At 40.6% G+C, this 20,165-nt stretch overlaps 1 protein-coding gene across 1 annotated transcript in view; it reads right to left on the bottom strand.

The window, feature by feature from the left end:
- Window positions 1-6,638: 6,638 nt before the first annotated feature.
- LOC147335483 (protein mono-ADP-ribosyltransferase PARP14-like) overlaps window positions 6,639-20,165 on the bottom strand; it is a 25,843-nt gene continuing 12,316 nt past the window's right edge. The window contains exons 10-12 of the mRNA XM_086279494.1: window positions 19,253-19,389; window positions 17,820-18,000; window positions 6,639-7,084 (exon numbers count right to left, since the gene is read on the bottom strand). Of these exons, the coding sequence (XP_086135620.1) occupies window positions 6,792-7,084; window positions 17,820-18,000; window positions 19,253-19,389 (611 nt within the window). The 3' untranslated portion in view covers window positions 6,639-6,791. The remainder of the gene's footprint in view (window positions 7,085-17,819; window positions 18,001-19,252; window positions 19,390-20,165) is intronic.

Genomic DNA, 20,165 nt, shown 5'->3' with positions numbered 1-20,165 from the left:
CACGGCTGTCCTGACTCGTGTCGTAATATAGAAGGTTTGGTTTTGCATTTCCTCTTTATAAAGGAAGTGCAAAACCAAATAACCTTCCCTTTTGTAGAGCGAGCTGAAACTAGTCCAAATTAAAGCTAGTGTGGCACCCCTGTGAGGGAATGACCACATTAATGTTATTTTGTGTAAAACACTCATGTAACGGGACATTTTTCATTGCTATATGTATTTATTTTCAGTTCTTTAAGAGGATAGAAAGTCCATGTAATAGGGATTCATTTTATGTTAGAAAGCAGTGAGGGCGGAACTTTGGTGCTTGCTCCGGGGTTTCGGGGTGCAGTAAGTGGAGCCCACCTTCCGCTGCTTCCTCAGACACGTTCTGGAGGAAAGCAGAGACGCATCGTGTCTTCCTTACTCCGCTCTTCACCTGCTTTTACAGGTCGGTAAATGGTGCTCGCACCGAAAATGTTGTTTATTGTTACCATGGTTACCCACGTTAATGTGAATGAGAGAGTTAAGGCGGTCCGCCCGAGTTAATTACATGTAAACGCGGGAGAAAACCAGAGGAGTGTCCCGCGCGACCGCACCGCGAGCCCGCTCGTTAGGTGGAGCGCTCGTGAAGCAGAGTCAGTGCGCTCCTATGCTCTGTGCAAACGTGTTGTAATGCTCCAATCAAATAAGTTCTGTGAGATGTGAATGTTAATAGTTATGTGGAAAGTGACTGAGTAGATTAGCTAGTGTAACACAAGCACTCTGAGCAACTCTGTGTAGCTAACAGAGGCATTCACGGGTTAATTAAACAAGCTGTGTTTCATGATGCACTAAATAGTGATTTTGCCAGTAAATTACTGGAGGGAACAAATGTAATGTATTTACCAATGCTGTTATTGAATATAACTGTTTAGCCAGTAAGACACTGCAGAAGACAATGTGATGTGTTTATGGATATGATAAAAGAATGTAGTTGTTATGGAAAGAAGTGTGAACTGGAGAAACTGAACCAGTTAAAAGAGTATATTTCACTGATGTTGTGAAATAAGTAAATGTAATTGATGTAAATGAGGAACCAGCTGAACAGTATATTGAAATTTCCTAATGTTGTAAACCTCAACATCTGGCAATAAACCCATTCTGATTCTGATTCTGATTCTGAAAGCTCATGTTTAGTGTTTTATAGCATTTATTTGTGTGAAATAAATCAGACTGAGACACGTTCTGGAGGAAAGCAGAGACGCATCGTGTCTTCCTTACTCCGCTCTTCACCTGCTTTTACAGGTAACATATTTGTCATCGTGGTCTTCATCCTTGGGACCCGTAACACTAGACTGAAACTTCAAAGCATTTTGCTGACTGTGGAACTGGCAGTGACTGGTTTTATACACGAAATACCATGAACTTTATGTTTTGTCTGTTTTTCTTACATTCACTTTAATTGGGCCGCACCTCGTAATCTTTAAATTCTGGCGTTTTCAGTCTCATTGCCACAGGTGTACAAATCAAACGCCTAGCTGTGCAGTCTGTCTTTATAAACATTTGTGAAAGAAATAGTTCTTGGGTCGCTCTAAAGAGGCCACTGAAGTGAGCATGGTGCTGTGACAGGATGTCACCATGCCAACAGGTTCGTTTGTGACATTTCTTTACTTGTACAAATTCCACTATCACCTCAAAGAGGTGTTTTTTTTTTCAAAGTGGAAACATTTAGGAACCACAGCACCTCAGCCACAAAGTGTGAGAACATGTATACCTACAGAGTGGGGCTGCCGAGTACAGATGCTGATAGTGCCTGAAAGCTATTAACTGCAGGGCTCCAAACCCCCAACTGAGATTAATATCAGCACAAAAACTGTGCACTGGGAGCGTCATGGCATGGGTTTCCATGGCTGAGCTGCTTCATTAATGTATAGCATAGCCCAGTTTCAGCTGTTGTGTTTAGTGCTAATGGTTAATTGTTTGCTTAAGTTTGCTAATGCTCATTTTGTGCAGCAATAGACATATTTACCATCAGCAAATCGCTGACCAGATTGGGGAGGGATTCACGAATACAGGATATGACAGCTGGACTTCTTTTTGGCTCCTATACTCTATTTTACTTGTTAAGCACCTTGGCATACCCTTGGTTTTTAAGTGTGCTTTATAAATAAAGTTTATTATTATTATATTATTATGATGAATTTTTACCTCATGAAGAAGATTTTCATAAAAATATGCTCTTCGGTGAGCAGTCACAGTTATATATGTTGGGTCTACGCTTCCACAGGCCCTGCTGGTTTAGAGACTTATTCCCACGACAAGGAAGCAAGACGCAAGAGAAGGACCTTAGAGCAGCCCTCCTGCCCTCGGTCAGACCACTTCGAAGAACCAGCTTCTGCTTGCCGCCTTTTATTGGAAACAGTTACAGTACACACAAGCACCACCCACTGTAAACCCCCCCTATGGTTCTAAAAGACAAGGTACTATGTGTGTATGTGTGTGCACGTGTAAGCACGTGTGTCTATGTGTGTGTGTGTGTGTGTCTGTGTGTGTGTGTATGCATGTATGTGTGACCATCTGTGTGTGTGTGTGTGTGTGTGTGTGTGTGTGTGTGTATGCATGTGAGTGTGTGTGTTTGGGGGTGCGTTTGTGTGACCTCCTGCCCACAAAAGGGTCATAAAAGCAGGAAGCTTACTAAACAAGAAAACAGAACCTTCACATAGGATGTGCCTATAATAAAATACAGGCTGGGGAGGTCAACAGAAACAGAAGAATGTCTTTGATCATTCTTACAAACTTAATAACACAATGACAATATTTAACAATTTCAACCTCACAATATATAAGGTTTTAACAAGAGATCTGAAGTCTGCTGAATCAGTCCAATGTTTGTTTGTTTGTTTGTTTTAGCTATAATAGCTATTAGCTATAAACCACAGTTATAAACATGCAAAAATCCCTGTCTTAGGCTGCTAGGTCCAGAAGTGGGCCAGTGAAGTCACCACACACTAGGAAAGCTGACTGGGAGCCCACCAAATCCTGAACTTATTTATGTTTGCTTTGCAATTTTCCATTAGGGTCATGTGCAGAGCCGTGGGGAGGACCTTGAAGTTGGGAATGCTGACGTTAGTGTATGTGTGTGTGTGTAGTGTAAAGGTTTGCTTTGGGGTATGTTCTAGGGTATAGAGCAGTTCATTCAACTTGTCACATCTTAATATAACTCTACAAAGTATGTCAGTGTTGAAACTACCAGACCCCACTGCACACAGGACACAAGAATAAACAGTGAAACTTAACTGGTCCTGAACCCCACAGCTAACAAAAATATATCAGCTTATAGACAATATTTTAACAGTGTGACAATAATTTAAAAAGAAAAACAAACTACAACCCACATAGCAAAATTGGTATGGCCTGGATATGGCCCACACAATGTGCTTACACATGGCCCACATACCGCAAAGAATGACGGCCCTTTGGTGGCTCAGATCAGGTTTACCAGAGGTGGCCCACACATGGGCCAGCACAAAGCCAGTTGGAGACACAATGGTGGTCCGGTGCTGGCCCATGTGTGGATTACCTCTACATGTCAGGTGGTGACCTGCAGTATCACCCCCCGCCCTCCAGTTGGAGTCAATTCACTATCTGTCCCTGTGTCAAGGCAGTCCCTTCTCACGTCACACTCTAATCAAACCCTTCCACCTGCCTCTCACTCACTTCCTGTCCCCATGTCAGTCTGTCTCTCTGTTAGCCCAGTTTCTTACTCTATGTCTCACTTTATCCATCAAGTGAGTGAATGGCATTCCGACGGACCACCCAGGTCCCGCTGTAAATCTCTGAAAAAGTCTCAAACCTAATCATATTCCTCATATGCTACATATACATATGCTATTCTACATGCTTTTAAACCATTTAAAATTACAATTCATAGTTTTATATGTAAATTACATAATGTTAAATTACTATTAAACAAATGACTGACTAAGTATTTTAGACTTTAGTTTACTTCAGCCATAATCCATATAAATCAGGTATCATACAAAAATAAAAATAGCTTCAAATACAGTCATGACAATAAAAGAATGTGACTTTAAGGACTTAACAACATTACTTCAGTTATAGTACACCAACATCTCTTATACATTAGCACTAAGGGAACACTGAATGACCTGGTGGTTTTTGTACATAAAACTACTCATCTAAGATGAATATTATTCTGTGCTTGATGTGCCTCAGCTTTGGCCCTGGCTCTTCCGCTCTAACTGCACTAGGACATATTGCCACCTGATAAAATAACACATTGATTCGTGCCATATAAAAAGTGAGACATGTCAATTCAGATTCTCTGTCAAATGTACACTAATGAATCAGTTTACATCAGCAGCCTAACAACTGTCATGATAATAAATACTATTTAAACTATAGCACCAAATCATCAGTCAGTCACCTGTGACCTTGCCTCTGTCTGAGCTACAACATGGCAGAGCTGCCTCTGTCACCTGATAAATAACAGTGAGACATTCCAAATACATGCAGTCACACATGTGCTTCAAATAGTCATGAACCAACAAGTCATCATCCAACTTCACCTGTAATCTTGTATCACCATTGCTCTCTGAGCTTTGTGTTGGTTCTTCTGTCACCTGACAAATAGGACATACATGACAATAAGAATAAAATGTGGAGCTGCTTCAGTGCTGTCAATTTGTGCAGATCTTGACTCATCAGTAATGTTTGTAGCGTGAGTGCATTTTTAAAACAATTTGTGCAAACTGCACTACAAGGTGGATATTTGCAAAATCATGACTACCTCATGATATTTTGTCTCAAAAATTAACCCTATGAATATGTCAGTACCATTAGGATGAAATTATTGTGTCACCGACATTTTAATGTTAGACATATAATTCTAACAGCCTCTGTATCTAATATCCTGGCTTACTCGACGCTGCCGTTTTCTCTGACAGTTTCAATCAAAATTAGAAATGCTCTGGGAGACTGAGATAACTAATAGTGCTGCCTGCTGTGCAGTTAGTTTCCAAAACACGCTATTCATGGTTACATACAATTTTAGACTGATGTGGGCCAAAGCTTAGTATAGCCTGTAACGTTATTATGACGGACACATTTTATGTGTTAACTTGGCTTTAAGTGACTTACAGATTTCTTTGAAAAATACTTTCTTATATCCAGGTTCTTCCTTTTTGCCATCCTCCTCTCTTCATTGCAGGTTTTAGCAGCAGGTACTGCTGCTAAAACTAAACATAACTCCCTGAAAGGCACAGCCAATCACACTGGCCAGATTTGTCACATGAAGTAGGACTCCAGTAGAGAACTCTTTCTGCACCGCTGGGTGAATGAGACGTTGACAGATCGTTTTTTTTTTTCTTTCTATCGGGTTTGTTTTTCTTTACTCGAAGAGATCAAATTATTGGTGGGGACAATTCAATAATCGCTGGATATTAATGGGGACATGTTCCTTCCGTCCATGCCAAATCTACGCCCTTGCTTCTGGACATGCTGAAGGAAGGTAGAAGTAACCGTATTTTTCGGACCATAAGGTAGACTGCATTATACGACGCATTAAGCGAAACAAAACAGTCAGAAGAGTCAAACTTTACTCGACTCATTCTTCTTGCTTCCTCTACTTCTGTACCATTGATTCATTAATGCTTTATTCCCATGTTCTGGACCTGAAAACAGGGTCTGATCTTTGTTATTTCTCTATTAAGGTTTGAACTTTGAGAGTGTTTAAACAAGAGAAGTGTGAAAATGTCCATGCCTGTCTGAGAAAAGTGTATAAAGTGTGTAGTGAGAGGTTTTACAGCCTTAAAACATCTATAATAATTGTAAAAAATAAAGTTTGCTACTTTGTGGATTTCACCTATCGCAGATTATTTTTAGAACTCCTGCGACAAAAAAGGGACCACTGTAACACATTACGTATAACGCGTTACTGCCCATCTCTGGTTACAAGTATTCAATTAAAAATTCACAGTTTCCTTTTGAATGTTGATCACCCACCTACTCTAATTTTTCCCCTTTTTTAAGCATGGACCAGACTATCATTCAATAAATCTTTATTATGGTATTGTGACAAGTTCTCAGATTAATTATATGTGATTCTAAGTGCTTTATACTTTACAAAGTGAAGATATATGATGCAAATGTCAACTATATAAAAGATTTAAAACTGCATAATCTTGTAATATGTTTCCAGTGTTTATATACATATCCATCTGAGAACCGAGAATAAGAGACTCTTCCCATTGACCTTTTTTGGTGATTTTCTTCCTCTTTAGAAGTAATAGAGACAATCCAAACACATGAGATATCAATGGAAAGCCCAGGATGTCCTCTATTTAGTACATCAGGACTTAATAGGGTAGCTCAAAGAGGTCAAAAGATATTGACTAAAAACAAATGTCCATTACAGAGGCCATAAATGAGGCCATAAAAGGCTGGTTCTCAGGACTTTTCATTTCATTCAATCAGAAGCAGCTACTGTTTAGCTAATTCTGTCATGAACTGGCTGTGTGGCAGGCAGGAAATAGGACCCAAACGCCAACTCACGGGAAAACAGGACTGAACTCAAAATACAGCTTTATTGCTGACAAAAGATGACAACGATACAAAATAACATGAAACTAAACTGGGAAGTACTAAGGAACGGACTTACTCCACGAGTTTAAAATCAGATATAATTCAATACTTAATTTCATTTCATTAAATATAATTGTCTGTAGTTTAAAATGTACATATATAAGTTTTATATTATTATTTGGTGTTTTTTAAGACACCTTCCTTTGTAAACAGTGGAAAACACTTTTCCTTTACTCTCCCTTGAATGTGATGAGGTAGTCAGGGTACGCTTGGTTGTCATGAAACACAACATACATGCTGGGTTTATACATTCTGTCTACCACGCTGTCGTAACGGTCGTGAGGCTGCTGGGGGTTTCGAGGTGGAGGCACCATCATATCCTTTTGGCCTAGAGTGTAGACGCCTGTGAGGACTCGGGCGACGAACATTAACTGAGAACCATCAGCAGCTGGCTTGGAGTAGGTGGGGTGGGCTGAGTAGTTGGCTTTTACAGCAAAGTAGGTCCCACGACCATATGAAGTTGCTGAGTGTGAAAAGAAAAAAACAAAATTAGCAATAGGTGATCCTATTTACACTGTAGTGACTTGCAACATTAATTACATGATACCCCTCAGCCTCCTGGCAGTAGATTCTTTAGGTGTCACAAATACCCTGGAAGTACAAGCTGTAGAACAGAGAATTACTAGTTCATACTGTTACTTTCATATCTTTCACCATGTGTTTTAACTACACTGTTAATTGACAGGAACACAAAAACATCTTTCAACCTGATAAGGAATCAAGTGCTGTTATTGTACTAGACCTGAAAACATCTTCACAATCACTTAAAACCCCACCGACACTTAAGCCCCCAGGTTTCATGTGTCGCTAAAGCTACAAATGCTTAACAGTGTAAAAAGAAAAAACACAAAAAACAAATCCCTGCCTTCCATGTCATCCTTCAAACACCAATGTCACCAGACATGAAAATAATTTATTCATTCTTATGTGCGCGTAATCACAGTGTATTCTTACCTGCATTGTCATGACAGTATGCAGGACCAAACAGTGGTTATCGTTGACTGCCTGTTACTTGTCAAAGGTTTCATTAAACACATTAACTCTCCTCATTGGTAACTAGTAACAAATACTGTAATTAACACTTAAATCTATGCACCTTAAGAGTCAGTTTTCTGAAGCGTGGAACATCCTTTAACACTTCTCTTATCAAATTGTGCTCTGGCCCAAAAATTCCATACAGTTGTACTTACATCCATATCCCTCTGACCATCAGCAATACAAATTTGTCCTCTGTAGAGGACATTTCTAAACCTGAATATCTCCCATCCACTACATACTACAGAATTACCTCCTTTTGGTATTTACAGAGCACATTTAGGGCTTTCCAATGATACCAAATGTGAAGAGGTGAGGCTTTGGGAACTTTAGTTTTTTCATCAAGGAACATGACGGCCATTACTACAAGCACATTTTATGGGAAGAAAAAAAAGTAAGTGCATAAAACATTTTATTGAGCAATTTTTTTTATTTTATTTATTTATTTATTTATTTTTTGTGTCCTGTTTGGATCTTTAGCCATCAGAATTGTTGTCTTAAGGCCAAGAAAGATGCCAAGCGGATTTATTTTACCAAGTGGATCATCATGGCCTTGCCATATTGGTCCATTTGATTGACCTTTATTATAATTATGAATTTATTTTATTTTCAGTTGCTACAAACGGGACAGACATGACTGGGGGATAGGACAGGGAGAAAGAATGAAAGAAAGAGAGGGAGAGAAAGAAAACCAAAGGGGAGAAGAGATGGTGAGAAAGGGGGGAAGAAAGAAAAAAACAAACAAACAAACAAAAAAAACAAAACACCTGGGTCACCTGTATGGAGAAAAAAAACAGAGGAGAAAGCAAACAACAAAGAGCAACATAATAAAAAAAACGGCACCATCCCAATAAACTAGCTAGCAGTAGATATTAGTAGATACTAAATAATAAACGATATTGTGCAGCACGCAAGACAGACAGCGCACAATGTGCTTTGAGGCAGCAGCCAAGAAAGCTGTAGTCCGCGTCTGTGAACACCCGTGTGTACACCTGTGTGGATCAGCATGCTTGCATTCCAAAGGTTTCTCCATGTAACGATCTGCTAGGGAGTGTGGGGGGGGGGGCCACAGCCCCGTCCTCCAGGGTATGAAGCAGGTATGGAGGAGATCAAAACTCCAGACATCCAGAGGCCCCCAGAACACAAGAGACCAAGGAAGACCAACAGAGGGGCAGCCGCGCCACTGTCCCAGTAAGAGCTGAGGAGAGTCCCAGATGAGGGCTCACTCAGCAGCCGCGGAGGAGAAGCCAGGGGGAGTTGCAGTAACGCGCCCGTGAGCTCCGCCGGCAGCCAGCTGTGCCTGAGTGACCGAGCCCCAGGCCGAGAGGCCGGGGGCACCCCACCTCCGAAGTGGCCCGAGCGAGCCCCAGGCTCCAGGCCCCGATAAGCGGCCACCAAGGAGTGAGCCGGTGTGTACCCGGACGCCCACCCCCAGACACAAAGAACCACCAACGCACCGACACCTGAGGGAGTCCGCCACTGGCAGGGGAAGTGGTGGTGGGTGGAGATAGGCCTCCAAACCTTGGAGGGCCTGAGATGTCCCCAGAGAGGTGGCGTCTGATACCCAACCTGACATATAGACACAGACATACAGGCACACACATATACAAACATCCATTCCCACCCTCATGCTCTCATATGCACTTACTCCACACTCAACCAACGTGGAGACAGACATAAAGAGACGCTGTACACACGATCACACTCCCCAAGCGTACTCTACGAACCGGGTCTAGGTACCCTTGCCCCTGGAGGGGGGAACTGCACCCAGACCCAGGTGGTGTTACCCTTTTCCCTGCGGTGGGGGGAGGCAGACCGCCCCGACTCCGTAGCAGCAGGGAGGCCCCACACTCCAGACCGCAGTCGGACGGCCAACTCCTCCTCCTAGCCCCCCCGCTCCAGCAGGCCGCAGAGAATGGGGGTGAGAGAAGACTCCAAACCTCCCTCCACCCGCTCATTGTAGTGTTGATGCATGTGTGTTCTAAGGTGCAATTAAAACCCAGGAGGGCATGGAGCTACCTGCCAGAGAGCAGCAGGTAAGCGCATAGTCCCTCCTGCTAGCCCTCAATGTCTACGTGTATTTAAAATTGAGAGGTGGGCAACGACGCCAGGGGTGAGGTGTACACCCTGATGGTAATTTGGACTCCGTGTATCGTGCCCACCCCCAAGATCCTATATGTATGTGTAATGAGAGTGTGAGTAATGTGAATGTCTAAGTTGTGGGATAAAATTGAGGCAGAGGCAGCCAGAAGGGGACAGAGGGGGGGGGGTAGCCTCCTCTGCACCCTGGTGACATACCCCTACTCCAAGGTCCTGCATGTGTGGGTGGTTGTGGTGGAGCAATTTTTGACTATAAATGTTGTTAACATATTTTAGATAAGTCCCTTAATAATAACACATTAAAGCATAGTATGCTAATTTTACTTTAATTAAGGATAGTATTGAAGTGTTTAAAGCAGGGGTAGGCAACCTTTCTGATGGCGAGTGCCATTTAAAATTTCCTCAGAAGTCAGCGTGCCATATGATTGCATTATCAATAAATTTAATAACGCTCTATATGAACAGTTACACACAATACAGAACCACTTTATAGATTTCTATTTGTTTGCAGATGTTGGCAGCTATCAGTGAATAGTTATCAGCTATTTTGAAACAAAAAAAGACAAAAGAAAAAAGACTTTTCATCCATAACAAGAACTCCATAACAGCAAATGGACTGTACAACAGAAAATACAAATGCTATTTATGGTCTCCTCACAACAATGATAAGAAAAATAAACTAAGCCAATATGGCATGTTTGTTAATACAGAGACACACATGTTAATGTGATCTCTGGTCTCCCACTCAAAGACACAGGTCTCCGAGTGTCCAGCATTCAGACAGCTACCTGAGGACACTTATGTGAGAGAAAATCTGATTTGGTTGTAAGATTCAGATAATTATTTAATAACAGTCAGACATTTTAAATGAGAATAAGAAAGAAAAGTATTTCTTTGTGCCCCCTTTCCCTGTTAATGCTCTACCTGGCCCCCCTGGCAAAACTTTGCTAGATCCTGATAAACCTGTTTCTCCATCACCTGTTCAGCTGTTGATGTTTCCCTCTCACCAGATATACAAACCGATATCATGACCAGCAGCTTTTACAGCTGTGGCTCCAGCAAACATCAGCTGATACTAGAAATGAATATTAAATAAATCTTAACAACAGCTGATCAAGCTTAAACGTGCTGCTGTTGTTTAGTGCGACATCCTCTGGTTTCCTCTTTCTGGCGCAAAGTGGGCGATAAACAAACAAGAGAGTAAAGCCGATCAGCTGATCATTGATCAGTTTCACGATTAAAGTAGAAACAGGAGAGAGAGGGGAGAGAATGAGAGAAGAAGAGGCAGCTGTGCAGCGTAACGACAGAATAAATCCACCTTTGTGTCTTTTTCATCCTAGATGAAGTCCGGGACAAACTGCGTCCCTTCTCAGCTCAACACGAAACGCGTAATAATTTCTCTCAATACGGGACGATTCTGTTTTTTACGACACAGTTGGCAACTCTACTAACTAACCTTATGAATAAAATAAAGTTCACTATCAGTAACATCATAGCACCCACCCAGAAGTATATAAAATCCATCATGCTAGCTAGTACGCAGTACGAGTTATTGTAACTGACTGTAAAAAGTCAGCACAACGAAAATAAACTCCACCTAAACTTGGTTTATATCTGACCCAGATAGACTGCAGGTCATAACTTCTTACCTGAAGTTCAGTTCACCGCCTCGGGTCTCTCCTCCTCCTGCCTCCCCTCTCCCTCATCTGGCCTCCACCACTTGTTAATGTTACTGAATCTGTGGAAGCTCCACGATGCCACCACCAAACAACTGAGTTATTTTTACACACCAGCCAGCATCTGGCCAATCCACCACCTTTCATTGTTTACACTGTCATCGGGCCACCGAGCAAATGCCCGGTATGCCCGATGGCCAGTCTAGTTATGGTCGTGACATCATTTATTCCTTCGCGTGCCAACTGTGGCACGCGTGCCTAGGGTTGCCGACCCCTGGTTTAAAGAAATGTTCTCTGTAGTGGACATTTGTAGTTATTTCCTCCATTTTCTTCTGTTTTTTTAAATGACCAGAAGCATATGGAATTTTATTGCACATTGTTGAGGGAAACTCAAATCTTGAGTTGTCTGATGAAGAAGATCAAGATGCATTGTTTGAGCAAGAAGCAGAGGAAGATGATTCAGGGAGCTCTGAGGATGAAATTCAGGCAGGGCAAGCAGATATTGAGGAGTCAGATCAAGCTGAACAGTCCAGTCGGTGTCCACTCTGGAGCAGGAATTCAAAGTACATCTTGAGTTTGTATTTTTGTCATGGCCCACTGTCCTCACTGGGTGTCTTGCCATGGTGATGTGTCTTCAAGTTCCCCGTTTCCTCATCTGTGTGTGTGCATGTGTGTGTGTGATGTGTTCTGGTCTACTTGCAAGTCCGGGTCTGGAGAGTGGTTTCCCCGTCATGAACAACAGCTTTTGTAGTGTTTCCTGCAGAATCACGGAAACAGGTGGATCGAGCTGACGCGCAGGTTTTGGGAACAGAGGAAATGGAGACAATAATCGCCAGAAGAAAATATTCTGCATTTTGTCACTCACCTCACTGTAAATGAACGCACTGTCTTCATTCAAAGAGTCCTGTGTGTGGGTTCTACATCCGCATATCTGACAATTTTAAAACAATGCCAAATTTTGTTTAACAATTGCGCCAGTGTGCCTGTATGTACCAGGCAAGTCATGCCCAACTGGATTGAAGGTGTTTGTCTTAGCCGCACCAACTAGAGTTTGTGGTCTACCAAGGCAAGACTACCTTTGAAGATACAGGAGGAATAGGCATTGGAGAGCAAACTGTTCTTCATTTGGCAGAGTCTGTTCCCCAAGAAGCCCACCTGTTCTTTGACAGGTTCTTTACAACTATTAACGTCCTTGAAACCCTAAAGATGAAAGGGCTGGCTGGAACTGGAACCCTCATGAGGCATCCTCTCCCTATGGTATTGAACCTCAGGACACATGCACAAGATGATCCAAGAAAGACAAAAAGTTTGTCCAGGTGCCAAAGCCACTGGCAGTTTCTGAGTACACTATCAACATGGGTAGTGTGACCTTGTTGACCGAATGTTGAGTTTCTACAGGATGGCCTCTTGCACTCGGACAGTATGTGCAGTTCTACACTTTTTTAATCTGGAAATAAACAACTCGTGGCTTCAGTATAGAAGTGACTTGCAGTTGCGGAGGAAGAAACCACTGAAGTTCCTCGACTTCAAGCTGCTCCTTGGTGAAGAGTTGATTACTTGGGCTCAAGCAGGAAGCGCAAGTGACAGTGAAGATGACTCTACTCCCCCAAAACAAAAGTGGAAACCACAGCCAAATGAAGCTCTGAGACGCTATGTTGCTATCCATCTTCCAGAGATGGTGGACATGAAACAGATGCATCAAGATGTCGCAGATCCAACTGCAAGAGCAAAACATAAGTGATGTGCACAAAGTGCAAGGTATTTCTCTGTGATTCCAATAAGGGGAATTGCTTTTTAAAGCATCATTCCAAATAAGCACAACAGAACTAATCAAAAGTGATGCTGGTCTGTGGATGTTAAACTTGTTCTTAGGTTTACCCCTTTTTTTGGGTCGGGGGGAGCAACTGTTTGCCATCAAAGTTCAGTTTTACCTGTTTGGCCTTCCAATGTCCTCTACAATGGGCATGTGATATCTTAAAAATAAAAACTTTTTTTCCCCAAAACATTATTTCAGTCTTCTGATTACCTTACAAACATTGGGGGATTAAAAACAATTTGGTTGGACAACATTTTCTTTCCTGGTAGTCAGAACCAGTGAAAGGCTTACTACTATTATGAAAATTCACTGAATGCAAATTGGGAAAAAACTCTGAATGTCATCTTTAAAAAGACTGAAACAGGGGTGCTGACTTCAAGGCCACTGAGATTTGAACTCATACAAGATTTTTAATAGAGACACCTATGATATCGATTTGAAAATCTTATGTCGCCTCATTTTTGTGTTATGGTGTTCACAAAGTTGGTTGCTCATGCCAACCAACGCTTTGGATAACGCATCGATGGACTGATGGAGTAAAAAAACTATTAATACAAAGTGTTTTTTCTCACGTACCACTTCATAAGGTAAAAAATCTGTTAAGTCTCATACAGGATAGTAAATTTTGTTTAAAATAAACTAAACCAAAATGCAGAAGCAGTGTATGAAAAACTAAGACCCTACGACTCAATACCTTAATAATTAAACCATCTTAAGTAGTAATAGTTTCAAGTAATCATTTCTTGTGTGATTTTATCAGTCTTGCACATTGTTATGGAGAAATTTCAGCCCCCTTCTTCTTTACTGCGTTGTTTCAGGTCATTGAGGTTTGCAGGAATTTATTTATGAACAGCTCTCCCAAGGTCCCACCACAGCATTTGAGTAAGGACACTGGGCCATTGCAGCACTTTTTCTTCAGCCATTCTGTTGTAGATTTGCTGTGCTTGGGATCATTATCCTGCTGCATGATCCAGTTTGGATATGCTTTAGCTGTCAGACAGATAGCCTCCCATTAGACTCTCTAGAACAGAGGCGTTCATGGTCAACTGAATGACTGTAAGGTGCACTAGTCTTGTATCTGCACTAAAAAATACAACCCTTCCAAACAAGCCATACTCTTTCAGTTGTTTTCTAGCTGTACAGAGATGAACTTTTTTTTTTAAACATTTATTTATTGGTTTTAACCGGTTTTACATGATGCACCGTGAGCAAAAAAATAATAATAAAATTAAATAAAAAAATAATAAAGTAAAAATAAAATAAAATAAATAAATAAAAACAAAACCACAACAACAACAGAAACAGAAACAACATAATAATAGAAACAAAAACAAAGAAAACCATAACAAAAGGGAAGGACAGATATACAAATCAAGTTAGTTTCAGGCTGTTAAGTCCACAGTGTATACTTTGCAGCTCTCCAGAAAGTCGTAGAATTTAGACCATATCGCCCAAAACTTGTCCAGTTTATTCCTTAATGTATAAGTTATTTTCTCCATAGATAGTATAGATGTCAGTCCATTAAGCCATTGAGATAGTCCACATATTTTTTGATTTTTCCAACACATAGCAATACAGCGCTTGGCTTCCAAAAGTCCAATCATTAACAGAGCTCTATTGTTTGCAGCAGGTACAAAATTATTCGGGTATATATTTAAAATATATATTTTAGGATGAAGTGGAATCACATCACCAATAATTTGACTCAACAGATTTATTACCTTTTCCCAAACATTTTTCACATGTGGACACTCCCATATACAGTGAAATAAAGTGCCCCTGTCCACTCCACACTTAATACAGGTGTCTGGGATGTTTGAGTTAAAATGATGCATTTTTGACAGAGTAATATATTGTCTTGTTAACCATTTATATTGAAGTAGCCGAGATTGCACATTAATTGTCTGACTCTGGGCCAAGGAGCATGATTTATACCACTCATCATCAGATATGTTCATTTGCAAATCATTCCTCCAAGCCTCTAAAATAGACTGTGTTGATTCTTTGGAATTTTCCATAAATAATTTGTACAATGGAGAAACTTGGCCTCTCCCATTTAGATCCTTTATAACTGTGTTCTCTAGAGAGGAGTAGGTGGGGATTTTTAAGCTGTTTTTAAGCACCCACGGTGTGGGACGGAGAGATTTCGCAGGTCTTTCCTCCCCACTGCTGTCAGACTCCACAACAAAGACTTTAACTGAACAAACACACACATCCACACATGTGCAATAACACTAAGTGCAATAATCTTTTCTGGCATCGTTGTATTTTTACTCAGTTGTATATAGCATTCGTATTCTATTTTTATCTTATTGTATATTTTTATTCTATTTTATTCTACTGTATATAGTATATTATTTTATTCTATTCTGTACAGCTGTGTACTGTATTTATTCTTATTGTATTCTAATTTTTGCGTCATAACTTTTGCACTGTCCACTTCCTGCTGTGACAAAACAAATTTCCCACGTGTGGGACTAATAAAGGTTATCTTATCTTATCTTATCTTATGTTACCTTGTGTGGTTAAGACAAAATTTCTTAATTGAAGAAATTTAAAAAAATGTTTGGCAGGAATAGAAAAAGTACTTCTGAGTTGTTCAAAAGACATAAGAGTATTATTCCTAAATATATCAGACACTTTTCTTATACCTTGATCGAACCAAAATTTAAAACCTGCATCCGCCCTATCAGGAAGAAAGTTGTTATTTCCAAATATCGGAGTAAACCTAGACAGTTGTATCATTTCTCCCAAGTAGTTATGTATTTCAAACCAGATCATTATAGTGTTTTTAGAAAGGAGTTCTTAGTTTGCTTATTTAGTGTCTTCCTGTCGGCTGAGTAAAGATATAAGTTAGGGGGAATTTTGATTTCTGTAGACTCCATAGAAACCCACACTGGAATTAACTCATTAACAAAATAAAACATTGCCGCTCTGATTTGAGCAGCCCAGAAGTACCACTTTAAATTTGGAAGTTGTAAACCTCCTCTTTCATAAGGGAGGTATAATAATGAGATTCTGAGTCTTGGTCTTCTGTTATTCCAAATAAAGTTTCGGAATAGTTTTTGCAAATCTAAGAAGAAAGAGTTTGGTGGAGAGAGAGGTATTGATTGAAAAAGGTAAAGATATTTTGGCAAAATTGACATTTTTAGTATATTAATACGACCAATTAAAGATATAGGTAGTTTCATCCATCTGTTTAGAAGTGCAGTAACTGACGTCGTTAAGGAATTATAATTGGATGCCAGAATATTTTCAATTGTGTGAGTTAATTTCACACCCAGATAAGTAAACCCATGTTTAGATAGCAGAAAGGGAGTATTGATTGGAGGATATTGTCGTTCATTTTTATTCAAAAATAATATTTCGGATTTATCAAAATTTATTTTATAACCTGGAAATGTACTAAATGTATTAATGAGACTTAATATGGATGGTATTGATTTGTTTAAATTAGTGCAGAACAGGATCACATCATCTGCATATAGGGCAATACGGTGGTCAGCATTGCCTACTTTAATTCCTGATATGTTTTTATGATTCCGAATTGCCATTGCAAGAGGCTCAATTGCCAAGGTGAACAAGAGAGGTGACAAGGGGCACCCTTGTCTAGTTCCACGATATAACCTGAATGGTGCGGAAAAAAGACCATTAGTTAAAATCTCTGCTTGAGGGTTGGAGTATATCAACTGAATCCATTTAAAAAATATATTTCCAATACCAAACTTTTTCAAAACTTCAAATAAGAATGGCCATCCGATCCTGTCAAAGGCTTTTTCCGCATCCATTGAGATTAACGCATTGTCTCTGGTCTCTTTTTTCTCATAAATGATATTCATGACCCTCCGTATATTGTGAAACCCCTGCCTCCCTTGGATAAAGCCATTCTGGTCTGAATGAATCATTTTAGGCAAGATTGTCTCTAATCTCATAGCATAGAGATGAACTTTATTTTAACATGCTAACTGATGCCTGTAGAGTCTGAGATGTAGCTCTCGGGTGTTTCACAATTTCTTTGAGCATTGCAAGGTCCTGACCTTGGGGCAACTTTGCTTGGATGTCCACTCCTAGGAAAATTGTGGTATTATGTTGACACACACCTGAATGCTCTAGATCAGTAGAATGCCAAAACTCCTGCTTTTATAAAGATGTTTTCTTAAGGGGACACTTTAGTTTTCATACACTGGTTCCCCCTTTTGCTTAATTTTTATTAAAAGAATAATGAAACTTAATATATCATGTTTCCCTATCAACCGGGGTTTTATTTACTTAATTTTAAGACTAGACTGCTAAGGACCAGGTTACTTTTATTATGCCCTGAAACAGAAAACCTGTTAGTGTAAAGACAATGTTTTTTTTCTTTCCACATTTAATTGTAGCTCTACTCTCCTTGTTCTACTTGTTCAGTGCTTTGAAAATATTTGTGCAAATGTAAGAAGACTCCGGTGTTGACTTTGGTTAAAACATGTTATGCAAGTTGTTGGCACTGACAGTTTGCATTTGGTACTTTTCAAAACCTTAGGAGATAAATGCTAATATGTTCTGTAATTGTAGACTATAAAAACACTCACCATTTTGCCCAGCAAAGCGCCTGTTGAATCCAGTTTTCATTATGGAGTAACAATTGTCCTGGGTCGTCCCGTGGTACAGAAGTTTCTCCCCTGCTCCTCCCTCGTGTGCATTCTTATCAGAAATGTGCTTCTTCTGTGCTTCATAGGCACGACACAGGTGAACGTTCTGCAAACGCTCAATCTGGCAGAAAGAACAAGGCCAAAGGATCAACAAGCTGCCAAACAAGGTAATCAAGGATATTAATTACATCTGAGGGGTAGTTTTATACTTATATTATGTGGGCCTTAAATCGAGGCGTGCATCCCAGGTATGAGAAGATTTTGTGTTGTCATCAGCGATCAATTAATTACTTTAATACTGCAAATCTGAGAAACTGAAAACACAATGACTTGCAGGCAGGTTTTACAACTGTATTGTAATATCTTTCTTTGTATTGTTTCTGAGAAAATTATGGAGATCATCAATATATTGGACTACAGAGATATAGTGGACTGAAACTAAAATCCTCCTACAATCCCAAATACATTAATTAATTAATTAATTAATTAATTAATACAATTTAAATAAAGAAATTATATCTTTTGAATGGGGAAATTAGTTTTTTTAATAAAATGTGACATTATGTGATTTCTTGTAACTTGTTTGAGCGACGGGGCGATCGTGGCTCAAGAGTTGGCAGTTCGTCTTGTAATCGGAAGGTTGCCGGTTCGAGCCCCGGCTCCGACAGTCTTGGTCGTTGTGTCCTTGGGCAACACACTTCACCCGCTGCCTACTGGTGGTGGTCAGAGGGCCCAGTGGCGCCAGTGTCCGGCAGCCTCGCCTCTGTCAGTGCGCCCCAGGGTGGCTGTGGCTACAATGTAGCTTGCCATCACGAGTGTGTGAATGGGTGGATGACTGGATATGTAAAGCGCTTTGGGGTCCTTAGGGTCTAGTAAAGCGCTATACAAATACAGGCCATTTACCATTTGTATCCATGTATATGGAAGTGAAACACTTGCGCAAACTAAGGAACTGAAATAATGACCTATGCAAAGATAACGTTTTCGCAAAGTACATTGCTCTGACCGGTCAATCTCACACACTGTGTGTATATTTGTATCAGTATGTGTGTATATGTATATCTATATGGACATCTCTGGGCATGTTGCTGGGGTTACAAAACAAAATGGTAGGATATTATAATCCGGAAGCAATAATAAATAAATAATGGGGATTTACTGTATATAATATACACATATATTAAATCAAAGTAAATAAGAAATATCTATTTGTTCCACTTTACAGTAGCATAATATTTCATGAATAACATTTAATACCATTGGTTGTAATTTTTTGGAAGAATAAAGTAGTGATGAAGCAAGCATGCATATAATAAGACAGGTAATAAAAAGTAGAAACTGAAATGTTCCTTTATGCAGGGAGAGCCACCCACCTTCATCACAGTTTTGGTGACGGTTCGTTTGAAGGCCTCCATCACTGTTCGGTACTCTGCAGAAGAAGACTCCAGGGGAATGACCGTCATATTTTCACTGGCAGCCATGCTGTCCCAGTACAGAGGGAAAGTAAAGTCTAAAAGAGACAAGCATATATAGCATACACACGAGAAGACACAGAAAGAGCCTATGCTGCGATTTATATATATATATATATATATATATATATATATATATATATATATATAAAAACACCCAGCACGCCCCTGCGGGCGGTTTATCCTTCAAGCTCGGGTCCTCTACCAGAGGCCTGGGAGCTTGAGGGTCCTGCGCAGTATCTTAGCTGTTCCCAGGACTGCGCTCTTCTGGACAGAGATCTCCGATGTTGTTCCCGGGATCTGCTGGAGCCACTCGCCTAGCTTGGGAGTCACCGCACCTAGTGCTCCGATTACCACGGGGACCACCATTACCTTCACCCTCCACATCCTCTCGAGCTCTTCTCTGAGCCCTTGGTATTTCTCCAGCTTCTCGTGTTCCTTCTTCCTGATATTGCTGTCATTCGGAACCGCTACATCGATCACTACGGCCGTCTTCTTCTGTTTGTCTACCACCACTATGTCCGGTTGGTTAGCCACCACCATTTTGTCCGTCTGTATCTGGAAGTCCCACAGGATCTTAGCTCGGTCATTCTTCACCACCCTTGGGGGCATCTCCCATTTTGACCTCGGGACTTCCAGGTTATACTCGGCACAGATGTTCCTGTACACTATGCCGGCCACTTGGTTATGGCGTTCCATGTATGCCTTGCCTGCTAGCATCTTGCACCCTGCTGTTATGTGCTGGATTGTCTCTGGGGCATCTTTACACAGCCTGCACCTGGGGTCTTGCCTGGTGTGATAGACCCCAGCCTCT

The sequence above is a fragment of the Aulonocara sp. 'chitande type north' Nkhata Bay genome, linkage group LG3, assembly GCF_057382095.1.
Source record: "Aulonocara sp. 'chitande type north' Nkhata Bay isolate Kocher_YH1m ecotype deep benthic linkage group LG3, A_spYH_male_GT1.1, whole genome shotgun sequence".
Taxonomy (NCBI): domain Eukaryota; kingdom Metazoa; phylum Chordata; class Actinopteri; order Cichliformes; family Cichlidae; genus Aulonocara; species Aulonocara sp. 'chitande type north' Nkhata Bay.
This window is presented reverse-complemented; position numbering and strand designations above follow the sequence as displayed.